This window comes from Danio aesculapii, chromosome 24, assembly GCF_903798145.1.
Source record: "Danio aesculapii chromosome 24, fDanAes4.1, whole genome shotgun sequence".
Classification (NCBI taxonomy): Eukaryota; Metazoa; Chordata; class Actinopteri; order Cypriniformes; family Danionidae; genus Danio; species Danio aesculapii.
Window position 1 is genome coordinate 21,355,823 of NC_079458.1, and position 17,309 is coordinate 21,373,131.

The 17,309-nt window shown below is 35.7% G+C and overlaps 1 protein-coding gene across 1 annotated transcript in view; it reads left to right on the forward strand.

Annotated features, from left to right (window-relative positions):
- The window catches only part of zbtb47b (zinc finger and BTB domain containing 47b), a 41,887-nt gene extending 30,929 nt beyond the window's left edge, over window positions 1-10,958 (forward strand). Inside the window, exons 3-7 of the mRNA XM_056451033.1 lie at window positions 374-1,530; window positions 2,958-3,105; window positions 8,486-8,601; window positions 8,898-9,042; window positions 10,025-10,958. Coding sequence (XP_056307008.1) covers window positions 433-1,530; window positions 2,958-3,105; window positions 8,486-8,601; window positions 8,898-9,042; window positions 10,025-10,431 — 1,914 coding nt within the window. The 5' untranslated portion in view covers window positions 374-432 and the 3' untranslated portion in view covers window positions 10,432-10,958. The remainder of the gene's footprint in view (window positions 1-373; window positions 1,531-2,957; window positions 3,106-8,485; window positions 8,602-8,897; window positions 9,043-10,024) is intronic.
- Window positions 10,959-17,309: the final 6,351 nt, after the last annotated feature.

A 17,309-nucleotide genomic window follows, 5' to 3' on the forward strand; every position in this document is an offset into this window, starting at 1 on the left:
CATTGGAATTTGCTTTTTCAAACATGCTGCAAGCTTTGAAGTGGAAAGGATAACCTATAAATACACTTAGCGCTTTATCTAATATCATTAAATGCATACTATCTTAGTCTAACAGATTTTAAAGGCTTATATGATCATGGCTAAACAGGCCAGCAAGAGACTATGAACTAATATTATTAGTTTTCATTTAACAAATACCTACCAATAATCTACAATACAAAACAATCTACTAAAACTGATTCAAGTAAAAGCAATAAAACCTGTTCAGGGATTCGCCAAAATATTCTTGATCTTTTTTCTAAACACACTTCTCCTGTTGATTTGTAAATTAGCTGCTAATGATCTGTATGTTTTTTCCTATCTTCTCTTGCAGTGGAGGGGACTGCTGAGTTCTTTCTGCTGGATGATGCAGCGCTGCACTTTCCTCATTTAATGGCCAGGCTGAACAGACGGCACCTCGACCAGCCTCACCTGCGCCTCGTGGACCTCCTGCTGGATGTGCTGAGTGACCATAACCCCTACATCCAAACCCTCATCTCCCAAAATCAACCACTGCACTACATAAACCTGAGCATCCAGATCTTCATCTACATCTCCATCTTTGATTTGGTCATTTTGCCCCAGATGAGCAATCAATCAAGCTCAGGCTCCAGTGAGATGGCTAATCTCGAAGGGCAAAGCGACGCCTCATCCAATCAGATTTACAAGATGAAGGAGCTTGAGAAGATGTTCGTGCAGCAAGGAAACGGTACTTTCTCATCGCAGGATAGTAGTGAAGTTACCCAAACGCATTCATCCAGCCCTCAAACCAAACACTTCTACAAGATAGAACAGAGTGAAGGGGGAGTGGCTAGTGCAGGAGGGCGTAGCTTGTGCACAATGGAGGGCGGGGCCAATACCAATAAAGCAGAATCGCTGGAGAGTTCGTTTAACAGAGAGCAGATTATTGTGGAGGTCAATCTCAACAACCAGACTTTGAATGTTTCTAAAGGGTCTGACGGTAAAGGTGCGTCATCTTTGCTCATCCACCAACATGTCAGTCTTCCTGTCGCGGAGGACGATAAGGAACGAGATGAAAATGAGGATGTTGGTGAGGATGAAGAAGAGGAATATGAACAAAGAAAGGAAGAGATGGAAAATTGCAGTGATGATGAAGATGATGAGGATGAGGATGAAGAAGAGAACAACCTTGACATTCCAGATTCAGGACGCAGCAGCCAGGAAAGACGACGTGCCGCAAGAATAACCACAAACACTGCTATGAGACAAACGTTAATCGACGCCACATTAGAGGAAGGCAGGAAGAGGAGGAAAGAGCAGGAGGGTCTGGGTCAGAAGGTGAAGCTCGAAGAAAAGCAGCACTTTTCTTGCAAAAAGTGCCCTCGTGTTTTTAACAACCGCTGGTATTTGGAGAAGCACATGAACGTCACACACAACCGCATGCAGATCTGCAACAAATGCGGCAAGCGCTTTTTACTGGAGAGCGAGTTGCTGCTGCATCATCAGACTAACTGTGAGAAAAACATACAGGTACACACATCTGTCTGCATGCACATGTTAACAAGCTAAACGTAAAGTCAGTTCAACACAAACTTTGAAGCAAAGTCAAAGTTAGATTGTAAACTATAAGCAAGTAATAGAGTTTAGTTAGACTCAACTATTAATAAAAGGGAACATAATAATGTTAAAATTTAGACTTCAAGAGACTTCAAAAGTATCTTAGTTTGCTCAAAATTATTAAGCTGTACAAATGTTTACACCTTATTATAATGAGAAAACATTGACAGCCATTTCTGACTGACTTAATACAATAATTTTCACAAGAATAAGTTACATTTAAAAGTATTTTTTACATAGAAACTCGTGATTTTTAATTGTAATACTATTTTTGTAGTAGTAAAGATCAAATAATTACTGCATAAGAATAAATCCATGAAAAATGTTCAAATAAATGTGAAATAGTTTGCATTATACCCAAATTCTATTTTTCTAAATCATATTTTTACATTGATATATGCAAGATTAGGGTAGCACGGTGGCTCAGTGGTTAGCACTGTCATCTCGCAGCAAGAAGGTCGCTGGTCGCAGCAAGAAGAGTCCCTCCTGGGGTTAGTTAGCACTTCTGTGTGGTTTGCATGTTCTGCCCGTGTTCGTGTGGGTTTCCTCCAGGTGCTCTGGATTTCCCCACAGTCTCCAAAGACATGCACTATAGGTGAATTGGATAAAACTAAATTGGCCTTAGTGTATGAGTGTGAATGGGTGTTTCCCAGTACTGGGTTCATTCTGCTGGGGTTAACCTCTGAAATAGAGACTAAGCTCATGGAAAATGAATGAGCATGCAAGATTAACCTTTACTGGTAAATTTGTGCATAATTCTTATCGATTAGTTTTACTTTATTTTATCGATTATTTGTCATTACAAGAAAATTATCAACTTATTAGTGTATTTATGCACTGCTAGTATTTATATACAGTATCAATAATAGAATGAACAACCCTAATTTACTATGTTTATAAGTGGAATATGTGTTTTCTCTTCTAGTACTTTGCTATGAGTGCACAATGCACAGCAGAATGGTAGACCAGAGAGTCTGGATGATATATAGGCAGTCTGTATTTGGGCGTGAAGAACAGCTGTTTTCTGCCACTAAAGCAGGTCTGCCAGGCCATTTCAACCTCCAACTCAAACTAGATCTAACTATCCAGCACTCATTTGTCCCTGCTGTATGAAGCACTAGCCAGGAATTGAGTGTAATTAAGAAAATAGTGCTGTTGTGCTTAATTTGATATAAATGAATTTGAAGTTAGAGGTGCCCTTCGTGACATTCTTTCTTTATTTAGCTTGTGCAGTTCTTGGTTCTCTCTCAGAATGATAAAAATCCTTTGTTTTCCATCGACCCCTTATAGGAAAGCTGTTTAGTGTAATGTCGTTCATTCAGATCCTCTGATCTTTCTAGTGCGTGACTTGTGGAAAAGCTTTTAAAAAGCTGTGGTCTTTACACGAACACAACAAGATTGTCCACGGATACGCCGAGAAGAAGTTCTCTTGTGAAATCTGTGAAAAGAAGTTTTACACCATGGCACATGTTCGGAAACACATGGTTGGTGAGTACTGTTTAAATTTATTTGGTTTGATTTAAAATCAGTAACGCAAAAGGTGACATTTTTAAAAGCCTATTCTGCAATGCTCTTTTACAGTGTCATGAAATTAAATTAAGGTTTAGACTGTTACTGTTTAAAATGATAATTAAAGTTAAAGTATAATTGTTATATATTCTAGTCACATGCTAGTAATCAGAGATGGAAAAAATTAAATTTGATTATTTACTGAAAATCATGACACCTGCGTTGGTATTTAGGTTTAAAACAACACAAAATATAGCCTACAGTCAGCGAAAACCTCTCATCTGCGTCTGTATTCTTCAGCAGCACATGTAGCCTCTGTTAGAGAGTAATTCCCTCATTCCCAGTTCATATTAGTCCAAAAGGTGAAGATAATAAGTTAGTTATATATGGCATTTTGTTCATGTTTGCTGAAAAATAATGTGCTCCTTTTTTTCCGGCTTCTCCTTTGCTTTTTCGCGCTTCACTCTCGCGTTTGTCAGTGTCTGACAGGATCGGGTTTCAAAAGCACGTCATTAATCAACCGCACGTTATTATCATTAGCTCAAGAAGTTTGTTATTTCAGATATAATGTTAGACACGCGCGAGCACTAGCAAGAAAGCGAAACCGCTCGCACCTCAGACTGGCTCGTAAAAAACTACAGGGCACAGGGTAAATCTGCTCTTCTTCTTGGCTTTGTGGCTGTTCATCCAGACAACGACAAGGTTTGTTTGAGCCCAGATCAACCATGGCTCGTTATTATATGTATTTATAATTCCACTATAATCTCTCGCTGTGTATTTCAAACATGGTGGGGTTTTTGTTTTCATTCTGGCTTGTTGCGTAAGCGAATGACGTATCTCTGTAAACAAATAGCGTTCAGCTGCGCGTGTGGCTCCGTCTTTTGGTACCCTTTCTCATGTTTGGTACCCTTTTGAAAGGGTGCCGAAAAAGTGGTACGGTACGGTTCGGTTCGGTACGCTTTTTGACAGTGGAAACGGCCATAAAAGCATACCAAACCGAACTGTACCGTACCACTTAGTGGAAACGGGCCATTACACTCTAAAATGCTTACCAGCAGCTAGCTCTCTGCAACTCTCACATGGTCGCCCACTGAAGCTAAGCAGGACTGCGGCCGGTCAGTACCTGGATGGGAGAGCACATTGGAAAGCTAGGTTGCTGCCTGAAGTGGTGTCAGTGAGACCAGCAAGGGGTGCTCAAGCTGCAGTCTGGGGTCCTAATGCCCCAGTATATTGACGGGGACTCTATACTGCTCAGTGAGTGCCGTCTTTCAGATGAGACGTTGAACTGAGGTCCCGACTCTCTGTGGTCAATAAAAATCCCAGGTCGTCCTTCGAAAAGAATATATAGGTGGATCATCCAGGTGGATGCTGCACACTGGTGGTGGATGAGGAGATTCCCCCCAAAAAAGTGTAAAGCGCTTTGAATAGAAAATTGCTATATAAATGTATGGAATTATTATTATTATTTGTATAATTATAATTATTAATCAGGACAATGTATTACTCATGCTAGAAATTGTAAAAATACACACTGTGCATTTGCACATGTACTTTTTTGTACTCCAATTTTGTTGTCTCACACATATCTGTAGTATAATTTTCACAGTCACAGGTTTCACAAATTCATATTTTACTACATTACACAAAGATGATGTTCACATAAATTAAACCATGGCTAAAACCACGTTGAAAATGCGTTGCGTGCCTTTTTCTTTCCTGATTTAAATGCGTTTGTGAGCTCGCGGTTCTGTGTCATTTGCCGTTGCTAGGGCCACCATCAGCTGTTCTTACACACGTGCTGTGGTCCGTTTTCAAAATAGTAACTTTTGCCACTGTGTAGATTAATACTGAATGTGTGTCGTTGTTTTTACTTATGGCTAAGAATAGAGGAAAATGCTGGTGTTTAACTGCACTGCTTTATTGCACTCCTGCATTAAACTCACACATATACTCTGCACTCTGGCTACTTAAACAATGTTTATAAGCCACGGTGGGCATTTCTTTCCATCTTGTGCTGAACAAAGGTGACCAATCACAACAGACTGGGTCATCGAGCCAATAACCGCAGATTAGCATCATGCAATAAGGGGTTTGGGAACAAATGAATTGCTGAACAAACCATATGGGAGTCACAGTAAAAATAATTGCATATTGTAAGACATTGAAAATGTTTTTTGACCTTGCATTCAAAACCAAAATATGACCTTTTATAATGAACAATAGGGGCTCTTTAAAAGGTTTCATGCCTTATAATAAACCTCTAGACTCACTAGTTCAAATTGTCAAATTTAATTTACATTGATTGCTAATTATCAGTATTATATAAAAAAAATGTATTAAGCTTATGAAAAATACGTGCCGTGGCAACATTTTAGCAAAAATTGTTATGTTGCTTTTTGCACATTTTCTTTCAATTTCAAATTGAAATGCCATTTGAGTGGCACTTAAAAGTGGGTTCAGCTTTCTCAGAGTTATGCCAAGACTTACGCCTCATTCACACGGGGCTTCAGCGTCAACGCTTGACAGAGGGCGTGTCTAAATTTGGGGCTGACACGATCGTCATAGCAGCGTCAGCCAATGAAATTAGTCAGCAATAGGCCACTGCCTAAGCTGGTGTATTTGCATACAACAATCTGATTGGCTGACGCTTCCGTCGGCGCTTGAAAAGTTGAGCAAGTCCCAACTTCTGCATCAAACAACTCCTCTGAAGCGGCTCCGACAGATCCACAATGCAATTCAGCCACGCCTGACGTCGCCCATTCAAAGTGAATGGGAAGCGTTGAAGCTGACGCCTCGTGTGAATGGGGCGTCAAACAGCTCAAAGTAGAACATTATGTTGTTATGAAATGTTGTTTAAATTAATGTAATTAGGACATAGCGTGAACACTAATTTTATAGTTATAGGTGTAGTAGTTAGTATAGTTCGATTACCACTCCAGAATATCAGTTACGTATAGGTTTAAAATAATACTTACATCCAGTGTTGTTTTTATAATGGCTTTGTTTATTTATGTTTATATTTAGACACAGCATTTCATTCCACTGTACTGTATGTCCACACATTTAGCAGAAATGACAATAAAGCTTGATGCCATTTTGAAGTTTTGCATTAACGTTGGTAGAGGTTGTTGACTTGACTTGACTTGACTTGACCTGACCTGACTTCACTTGACTTAATGTATTAATGCCATTTTGAAGTTTTGCATTAATCTTGGTAGAGGTTGTTGACTTGACTTGACTTAATGTATTAATGCCATTTTGAAGTTTTGCATTAATCTTGGTAGAGGTTGTTGACTTGACTTGACTTGACTTGACTTGACTTGACTTGACTTGACTTGACTTGACTTGACTTGACTTGACTTGACTTGACTTGACCTGACTTGACTTGACTTGACTTGACCTGACCTGACTTCACTTGACTTAATGTATTAATGCCATTTTGAAGTTTTGCATTAATCTTGGTAGAGGTTGTTGACTTGACTTGACTTGACTTAATGTATTAATGCCATTTTGAAGTTTTGCATTAATGTTGGTAGAGGTTGTTGACTTGACTTGACCTGACCTGACCTGACCTGACCTGATTTGACCTGACTTGACTTTGCCTAATGTATTGATGCCATTTTGCATAAATGTTAGTAGAAGTTCTTGAGTTGAGTTTAGTTTAGTTTTGTTGACCTGACCTGACTTTTTGAATGCCATTTTGAAGTTTTGCATAAATGTTTGTAGAGGCTCCAGTTTTCCCACCGAGCACTGTAGCAGCTTTACTAACAATTTGAACTTTTACTTAATTTAAAGAAATGTAATTACATATTTAAATTTAATTTCAATATATATATTTTTTATTAAACTGCTTTATGTGTCAGAATTTTACAATGAATCAGTTACCTCGATAATAAAACAATTCAACCTCAAACTCTCGATATAAAACCCTTCTTTGCAGGCAACAAGCCACACCTTTAAACTTGATCTTTCTTCAGTATTGTGCATTACAACTCACAGATCAGTTTTAGCATAACAAATCTAGTTGGCAGTCAAGACACAACAAAATCCAGCAGTCTAGTCATACGCACAAAGACATGTTGTGTATATTATCCTTCAGGCAGAGGTAACACAGCACACTCTGGCCTTTTTACCGGACAGTACTTTCATCTCCTGAAGCCTGATCTTCCAAGAGCTTGATTCGGCACAATAGTGAATTACCCAGCTCTGTTTTAAACAGGGAAAAGAGTTGCTGTGACCTTGCTTTGCCATCCAGAACAGACTGAGCTGAGGACAGAGGCTGTATTGTTTAATCTGCCCTGACAGCAAAGAGGAAATATCTTATCTCGAAGTGCTTCCTTCTACCAGAACCCACTCGATTGTCTGCAGGGCAACAAGTTACACTTGCTCATCTGAAATGGGCTATTGAGTATGTGAAGTAATAATGCAGGGTCTTATTATACACTAGACTAACTTGCTAACTTTAAAGAGCTCATATTTTGTTTTGGGTGGACTACAAAAGGTTTACTGGAATCTAAGAAGATTTCTGGTGTCTGATTTTTTTATTTCAGGTTTTGGCCTCTCTAAACTCTTCTGATTGATCATATGATTCAGTCTGTTGTGATTAGTTGACTTTTTACAGCACACTTCAGAAATCACATGCACAAACAGTAACGATTCCATTGTTGTTGTTTGTTTTAAAGCTACAGCAAGCAAACTTGTGTCTAAAATGATGCAATATCTTCTTTAACTGCATGATTTAAATGATAGTTTTCCTAAAAATGACTCAGAAACTCTGAAAAATCCCAAAAACTTTCATTAAGAGATAAAAACTTTTTAAAGTGTACATCTCTTACACCATTTAACCTACAATCACCCAGTTCAAGACCTAAACAACTATTAATAGTAAATAGGCTTTTCTATTAATAGATATTAATAATAAAGCCTAACAACTAGCTTAAAACATGCCAGCAACATGCTGATTCATGTTAACAACATGATAAAGATGCTAGAAACATGCTAACCATGAAATAAACTTTGCTCGAAATGTTCATTCTAGGTAGCGCTATCATGCTAAGTCATGCTCAAGATGTGCTAACATAATTCAAGCTTGAAACATGCTAACAACATGAAAATTATTAGAAGAAACATAATAACAGCATGCTAGATCACATTTTTATTCTGACAGTATGCCAACATACTGGCAACAAGCTAAGCCATGTGGCTTTAACAAGCTAACACCAAATTTTATCATCAAATTTGACACATCTAGTTAATTTTGCTCACAGTTTTTACAATAAAAGCGTTCTGGTGATACAAAGAAGCAGATGTCATTGTTCATTATTAAATAATACATTTTTTGTCTGTTATTTGATTGCAGCTCACACTAAGGACATGCCGTTTACCTGTGAGACATGTGGGAAGTCCTTCAAACGCAGCATGTCTCTTAAAGTGCACTCGCTCCAGCACTCTGGAGAAAAGCCCTTCAAGTGTGAGGTGAGTTTATGAGTAGCAGTTGTAGGGCATCACATTCTTGTGTCTTTTGCAGAAAAAAGTCAGTTCACACCACTTTTTTTTTATCAGTGAAAACAAACAAGTTAAACAGAAGTGTCCTATTTTTTCATAAATGTAGGGCTAAAATGTTGGTTTTGCCATTCCACCTTATATAATGTTCTTATAATATATTAAATGATTTGGTGAGATAGTTGTTTGTGAAGTCTAATATGTTCTGGTAGATTTAATTCTAGACTAACAGAGATGTGAATTCTAATGTACTGTATCTGATGCTGTAGAACTGCAGTGAACGATTCCAGTACAAATACCAGCTGAGGTCACATATGAGCATCCATATCGGACACAAGCAGTTCATGTGCCAGTGGTGTGGGAAAGACTTTAACATGAAGCAGTACTTTGATGAACACATGAAGACACACACTGGTAGGATCCACTACTTCAAGATGTTTCTATATGTTTTAAAAATAAGAATATTTATAACAACAATAGAATAGAATATGGTAATTTAATGTTTGTTCATGTATTATTAATTTAGAGTTTATGAAAAAAATTCATGAATTACATAAACATTAGTTCAACTATTTTAACTATTTAACTGTTTTTTGAATTAATATTATTTTATGATAAAAAAATCAGGCAAATGGTGTATTAAATTATTAAATGTTTCACTGTGAAAATGATTTAATCTAATTTGATATGATAAATATTTAACATTAAATTTGTATGTAATTTAAAAACAAAAATCTATTTATGTACATTAACAAATTCATTCACAAATACAGTTGAAGTCAGAATTATTAGCCCCCCTGAATAATTAGCCCCCCCCCTGTTTATCCCCCTCCCAACTTCTGTTTAACTGAGAGATGATTTTTTTTGAACACATTTCTAAACATAATAGTTTTAATAACTCATTTCTAATTACTGATTTATTTTATCTTTGTCATGATGACAGAACATAATATTTTACTAGATATTTTTCAAGACACTTTTATACAGCTTAAAGTGACATTTAAAGGCTTAACTAGGTTAATTAGGTTAACTAGGTAGACTATCAAATTTTTTTTTTTTAATAATTTATAAATTAATGAATTAATAATTTTGACCTTAAAATGGCTTTTAAAAAATTAAAAACTGCTTTTATTCTAGCCAAATAAAAACAAATAAGACTTTCTCCAGAAGAATAAATATGATCAGACATACTGTGAAAATGTTCTTGCTCTGTTAAACATCATTTAAGAAATATAAAAAAAATAATAATCAAAGGGGGGCTAATAATTCTGACTTCAACTGTATGTATAATACTTACGTTTATTATAGAATTTGTTTGTGTCGTGTTTTTTTTCCATTTTTAACATAGAAAAATAAATTCATAATTTAATTTTACAATCTATCTATTATGCTCCAGGAGAGAAACCATACATCTGTGAGATCTGTGGAAAGAGTTTCACGAGCCGGCCCAATATGAAACGTCACCGCCGCACACACACTGGCGAGAAGCCGTACCCCTGTGACGTGTGCGGACAGCGTTTCCGCTTCTCCAACATGCTCAAAGCCCACAAGGAGAAGTGTTTCCAGGTCAGCAACCCCATGGCATCTGATTCGACCACCAACCTGCTGGGCTTCGACCCCGCGTCGGCTGACATGGACTCAGCAGCCAATCAGATTCCCAGCCACCCTGTGACTCCTCCCCCCGAGGCTTCCAGTCTTCACCAGGTCAAGCCGCTCTCACTTCCTTTCGTTCACTCAATCGTAGGTCTTTCCTCTCCTCCGGCCCTGTTTTCCACCGAAAGGGTTAACACCGGTAACAACTAGTTTCAAATATACACTTTGTTCATTTAAAGTTTGTTTTAATCTGAAACCCAAAGCTTGCAGTAGCTCCCCGTGAGCTCTTTGATTCATATCCAATGTGAATCACTCACATCGGGGTTTCCAAAAGTGAGGTCTAAGATTTCTGTCGTATGTTTGAACATTGTCAGACCTAAATATTCCTTTTAAACTGTGCAAATGTTCACTTCTTTTATTCTAGTAGAGATATTTTATATATTGTCCAAATAAGCTTCTCGTATTTCAGAAAGAAAACAAATGTTCTCATTAGTTTTGTTGATGTACAATGCATTTTTGTGAGCTACAGGATTAGGATTTATCATCATATTTCTGCGTTTCACATGCTCTTGACGTAGATGTTAATTTGTTTCTCGGTTTAAGCCCAAAGTATACTTCATTATGAAGAATTGTGTACAAGCCTAATTTGCTGCTCAATGGCTACAATTTTTACAGCACTAAGTTTGTCCACAAGGTGTCAACACTAAAGTGGCCTTTGTTTCACAAACAGAACAGAAATAGGCAAGAACAACCATAAACTACTGAAACTGGCGAAAACATTACATACCAGCGCTAACAAAACCATTTTAGAATCAGAAATTTGAAGAGAAAAATCACAGACATTGGACAATGGGTCAGTTTAGTGTGTATTTTGCTGTTTGTGTTACTGCAAACTGTACATTTTCTGAGTCTGAACAGGCTTATCAGCTATTTTTTTAGAGCAAACTATTAATGCATATATAAATTAAGTATACTTTGGGCTTTATTCTAACCATTTGGGATTTCATATACTGTAGCTGCTTTGTGAAAATAAAAGCAGATGGCGCTATCTCGAAATTTCGAAACAGCTCTTCAGTCAATAAACTATTAGCAGCTGCGTCTCCCTGCCATAACCAAATCCTGATGCATCGCAGTAACCAAATCCTGTTAGTTTATATGTTATTACTGAATATGAAATGTATAATCACTCCAGCACCTTATTTTTAATCGCATATGTATTTATATTGTCCTGTTGACATAATCTGAAAATTTGCAAAGATTTGTTTTGTGAAGCGTCTGTGCAGGGCACAGGATGAACGATTGGTTTTCTTGAAAGGTTATACAGTATGTAGCAAAGGCACTTGAGAATAATCATTTAAGAAATATTCATTGTTTTCAAGACAAAATCCCAAAGAAGGATGTTTTGCAAGTTTCTCTCTCTCTCTCTCTCTCTCTCGCTCTCTCTCTCTCTCTCTCTCTCTCGCTCTCTCTCTCTCTCTCTCTCTCTCTCTCTCTCTCTCTCTCTCTCTCTCTCTCTCTCTCTCTCTTCTGAGCACTTTACTCTCAGTGTTGGCCATTTGTGTAATGGCAAAATCTGAAATGCCTAAAACCACTTATGAAGAAATGAGCGTGAAATGGAGTGTTTTTATTTGCACAGAGGCAATATCAATCCTGGAGGAACGCCAGGGTGTGTATGGTTCAGAAATATTTTTGTGTTGAATGTCTGAAATACTTTATGGTACACCGAACTGGTTTATCAGCTATTTTTCACAGCAATATATCAGTCTATTACTTTTTTATTTGATGATGGATTTAAATAACAGCAGGCCTGAAAAACTTCAGAGAAGTGAAGGGTTGATTTGTCAAATGATAGAATTCATGTTATTGTTTTTGCCCTTAAATGTAATTATGTAGCAAACTGTTAGACTGACATGTACACTTTGAGATGGGCCTGTTAAGAGGCCACATAGAGAAAGTTTGTAGAATTTCCTTATCCGCTGACAGAGGGGATTTATACAAATATAGTTCAAGAAATTGCTAACAACTCTAGAAGCAGTAAAACGTAGTAGCTACAGTATAATAGGTATTATCCAAAATATATATATTTAAATATATATATATATACACACACACACACATATACAATATGTACAAATATACAGTCTGTAAATATATTCTATGTCAGATTCTGTTTTCTTTGTTTACGTTCTTTATGGAGTCAAATGAATGTGATGAGATGTGGAGGTCAGCGCTTGTAGGATGGAAATAAGCTTTTAATATGGGGAGGAAGCTCTAAAAAATGTCTTTACATTTTCTGTTTTACCTTACAATGTTCACCAGTTAAGTTCTTGGGTTAAGAAAAATCAGCTTAATGCAGGTAATGGCAAGTGGATTGAAATGGTGCTTTAAGAAGTTTTAGTAGGTCTTGGCAGAATGGTCAATTAAAGGAATAGTATAACTAAAAGTGTAAGATCTGTTATCATTTAATTCCCCTCATGTGTTTTAAACTTCAATTTTTTGCTTAAAAATGATTTGGTATTAATTGGAGATCATTTTATTTAATATTGAAATGTATATCAAAGTGAAAAGGTCTCTCCAGATAAAAACTATTATTAAGCAGCTAATTACTAGTTTAGTAGACATTTTTGACGTCGTGCTGTGTTTTCTAACTGATTGTACTTAAAGTATTTTTTAAATTGACGATAACTTTTAAGACAAATCCTGTTGACTTGACTGAATGTTCAAATTAACAAAAACTATTCAAACAATTTTACAGGGTTCCCACGCTTCTTAAAAGTATTTGAATTTTTAGACATTAATTAAAGCCCTGGAAAGTACTTAAAAACAAATATAGGTCCTTGAAAGTGCACGAATTTAACGTTTTTGGTGTTATTTCGACAACTGTACTGTGCTGCTATCAAAAACTGAACGAACAAACTAAGAAATTCATCATTTAAAAATCTTAAATTTAAATCTTATATAAGAACTATGACAAATCATGCATTTTATCAATATTTCAGAAACTGCATTTGAATATTACCAGTATTGAATTCAACTAATTGTATTAAAGCTCTTTTGACATGACTGTTTTTGAAAATGAATCATTGACATTTTATAACATTTTAATGTAAATATTAAAGTGTAAGTGAAATAAGTACAGGAAGGACTTTCATAGTGCTATATATGCTGGGGGTGAGAATTCAATTGAAAATTATTAGCGATTTCAAAAGTCCTTGAGTTTGGTGTCAATGAAAGAGTGGGAACCCTGATTTTAAGAAAAACTGTTGTCTGTTTAAAATCACTGCTTACAATTATTTCAAACTTATAACTACTAAATCTACCACAAACTCTTTCGACAAGTCTTCTCAAGCCATCAAATAGTTTATCTCCTTAAACCTTTCTTAATCTATTTGGCAATATTCTGCATTGGCCATTATGCTTATTCCTGTAACCGTAAATTGGTCGTAAACAGCTTCAATATGGAGGCACTGTAATGGACCAGCCTGAAGTGTGTAATGGAATGGAGTTGCCATGATCATGAATGTGTACGTTGACATTACATTGGCGGTGATTAGTAAAGTCAAAGATTTAAGCAGAGGAGACATTAAAAAATGAGTTTGGTAGAAATCTTGCAATAATGTTGATGATGATTGTTTAAGCCTCTTTATGGTTTTGCCACGGATCGACCATGTTGTCAGTGTTTTTATTTATTATTGCACCTTAAACCAAGCTCACTTTGTCCTCACACATCAAGGATGCTTTCATTTACGCATTTATTAAATTTTTTAACATATAGTATGAAGACTTCAGATGTGAAAATGATGACTTTTTTTTTCTTTCAAATGAGTACTGATGCTAAGATTTAGCAAATCTCAATTTTGTAGCATAAATATACATTTCAATTTATGACTAATGATGTGAAATTAAAGTCTGTGTGAAATCAAAATGTATTTATTTTGCTTGTGTGCTTTGGAACTCTTTACGTGAATTATTAATCTATGAGTTAATTCACTGAAAAAAAAAAATTTGTTTTGGTAATCTTCAATCACAGTCTGACCATGCTTCCTCGTTTGAAGTGGCGGTCCTTCTCTGATGATGTCAATTTGACCATCCTGATCTCATGAGAAACAGAAGTATTTTACATTTTGTCGGTTTAGTGGTCTCAGTTTAGTGAGATCAGTCATATGAAAATGTACCATTTTAAAAAGGTGTGGCACCATATTCAGCCCCTACACTCATCCATCATTATGGGATGAGCAAATCGTACTAAATTGTATGAATGAGATCGTACTAATTCATATGAATTAGTCACTAAATCAAAAGGTAACAAATTGCTGTGAGATTGTGTTGATTTGACAGCTTCAGCCACAGTATTCTTAAAGTACACATGAAAACAAACTAATCAGGGTTACGTTTCCCAAACAACGACATAACTCGTGGCTGAACTATCAAAGTACCATGTATCGTTTGGGAAAAGAACAATGTAGTGACAAGTGTTTCCTAAAACCATAGCTGCTTTGGTGCAGATATATTGTTTGAATTACATTAGTTATAATGTAAAACGTCCATAATAATGCTCTAAACGGGGTAGAGTAACAAGTTCTTTAAAGAAAAACCCTATACGTTTTTGTGCAAATTATATTGTTTTACAAGCACACGCATAAAAAAAAATGTAATATTAGTTTTGAAAAACACATGCACTCGCCTTCCATATTAATTGAAATAAATGTAAACAGCACATATAGGGCCTATGTTTCTTTTACAAATATTATTGAGAATATGCCATATTCTATTCTAAAACATAAAAACCACTCAAGTAAAACTCTAATCTCATATGTAAAGTTGGAGATTGTTTATTTATTTTTATTTAAATAAAAGTCTACTTTTACAATTTGACATTCAAATCACTGCAGAAATCCTCTAACCAACAGGTCCATGTCATCTAGGCCTACGGTACAGAAACATTTCTTAATAAATAACCTACTGTAAATTAAAAGCATTCACGTATGCTCTATATTTTTGTTTTCACAAGCTTTGGAGACGTAAATTTCTTTTTTAAATAATAGGTCATCTACAGCTTTCGTCGTGAGCCACGGCTGCATTCAAAATGGCATAAATATTTGCAAAGTGCACCGCGAAAGGAATGCAATTGTCAAATTGTAAAAATACATTGATAGATAATTACTCCTTAGAAAGATGACTAATGTTTTTTTAATCATTCCAAGTTTAAATGTTGGAACATTCAAAATGAATAGGGTATGGGGGATAACTGGGAATAGAACAGGAACTATGCTTAACTACACCTCTAGAGGTGTAGTTGCAAGCGTACAAGTTTGCCACGCAGTTTGCGAATGTTCGTTGGAACGATGTAGTTGGGAAAAGTCAACAAATTATGTTTTTAACGACACAACTTGCGACCCTTTGTTGGCTAAGGATGGTTTTCGGAAATGCATCCAGATTGATTTGGTTAGCTCACATTGCTAGTGTTGTGGTGAATAATTAGTCTGTGCATGTTATTAAGAAAAAAAATTGTTTGCCCTTCTAATCTAAAATTGAAATCTGAAAAGAGTATGTCTTTCTGAGGTGTTGGGTGTGGCTAACATACTTAACCACGTGCCTCCAACTGTCAGTTTTGACAGTGCCATGACAACAAACAGAAATAGATAAGGAGGAATTTAATATTCCATTTCTGTAGGAACTGAGTCACAAGCAAAAAAAAAAAGAAAACCGCAACTTCCAGTTCATACTTTAACCATGCCCAAGAGGTTAGTTAATGCTCAAAAAGAAAGCCCCGCCCCCTTCTTAATATTCCATTTCAGGTGAAAGTACATCAACATACTGTAAGTCTCAGCAAATTCCAGTTCATTCAAACTTTCATATTACTTTTTGCATCTGAAGTCTTCATGTTTTATTTTTCCTTCTCCAGTAATATTGACATATTACGAAAAAAAAAAAAACTTCCCCAGAAAGTATTGTTTTGTCGTTTTAACATGAATTACCATTGAATTATCTTGTTTTTTTCTTTGTGTGCGTGTGTTTGAGCACTTTATTTGAATACTAATCTTAAGGTACAAGGTTTCAGATAATACAAGTTTTGTGAAGTAAAACACTGCTTTGTTTCACTTTCAATTTTCTTTCTGTTAATCTAAAGTCTTATTATATTTTATGTGAATTTAAATTGCACAGAGGTCAACAAACCTCAATCTCTGCAGATGTTGTATGTAAAAGGCCATTGAGGAGCTAAATCTGAAAGAATTAAAGGTGGAAGTCTTTGTTTTGAAAGCATATTTTGCTTACTTTATTATTATTCATAGTTTGCTGCTTCTTAAGAAAGATTTAGGAAGCTTTGTGGCCTTCTTGTTTTCTTTTTTAAATGTGTTTATTTAAGTGAATTTGGAAAATATGACATGTTAAGAAGGATCCATGTGTTATTTTAGTTTGTTCTGGTGTCTTCTATTCCTTGTAATAAATAATAAGCGATTTAGCAAGAGATGATTTGCACTTCAGAGTTTGAGAAGTTTGTTTCGTTTTTAAAGAACCCACTCACCATATTGAATGATATTTTAAAGCCAAATTCAAGAAATATATATCTGAAACCAACACTTAAAAGGTAAAACTTAAACTCTCCTATTCTTTCAGTGTATTGAACCAATCATGAGTGTGACTGTTCTTAAGTTTTAATACTATAATCTAGTTAACTTTGTGGACATCAGCTGGCAGCCATGCCAGTTCTGTCAGCAGATTACTAAACAATGCAAGGACTAGAGTCTAGTGGTGCTAATAAAACAAGGCTGTATTTTATGTCATTTTATTGTACTGAGTAATAATTATTATTGTCTGTAACAAAACAAAATAAAATTATAATTTCAATAACGAACTAAATGAAATGTCACAGCAAGCATTTTTGTGTGGTTTGTTTTATACAGAACACAATAAAAATAACATATTAACAATAATTAAAAAACATAAACATCACCATAAAGTGTTCAGAAACAGCATTACAAAATCCAGCCATTCTAAATGATAATTGACTCATTAATGTCTGAATGTTGAATATCATGTGACCACTTTCATGGAATGAGTTTGAGATTAGATGTTTCATGCCAAGG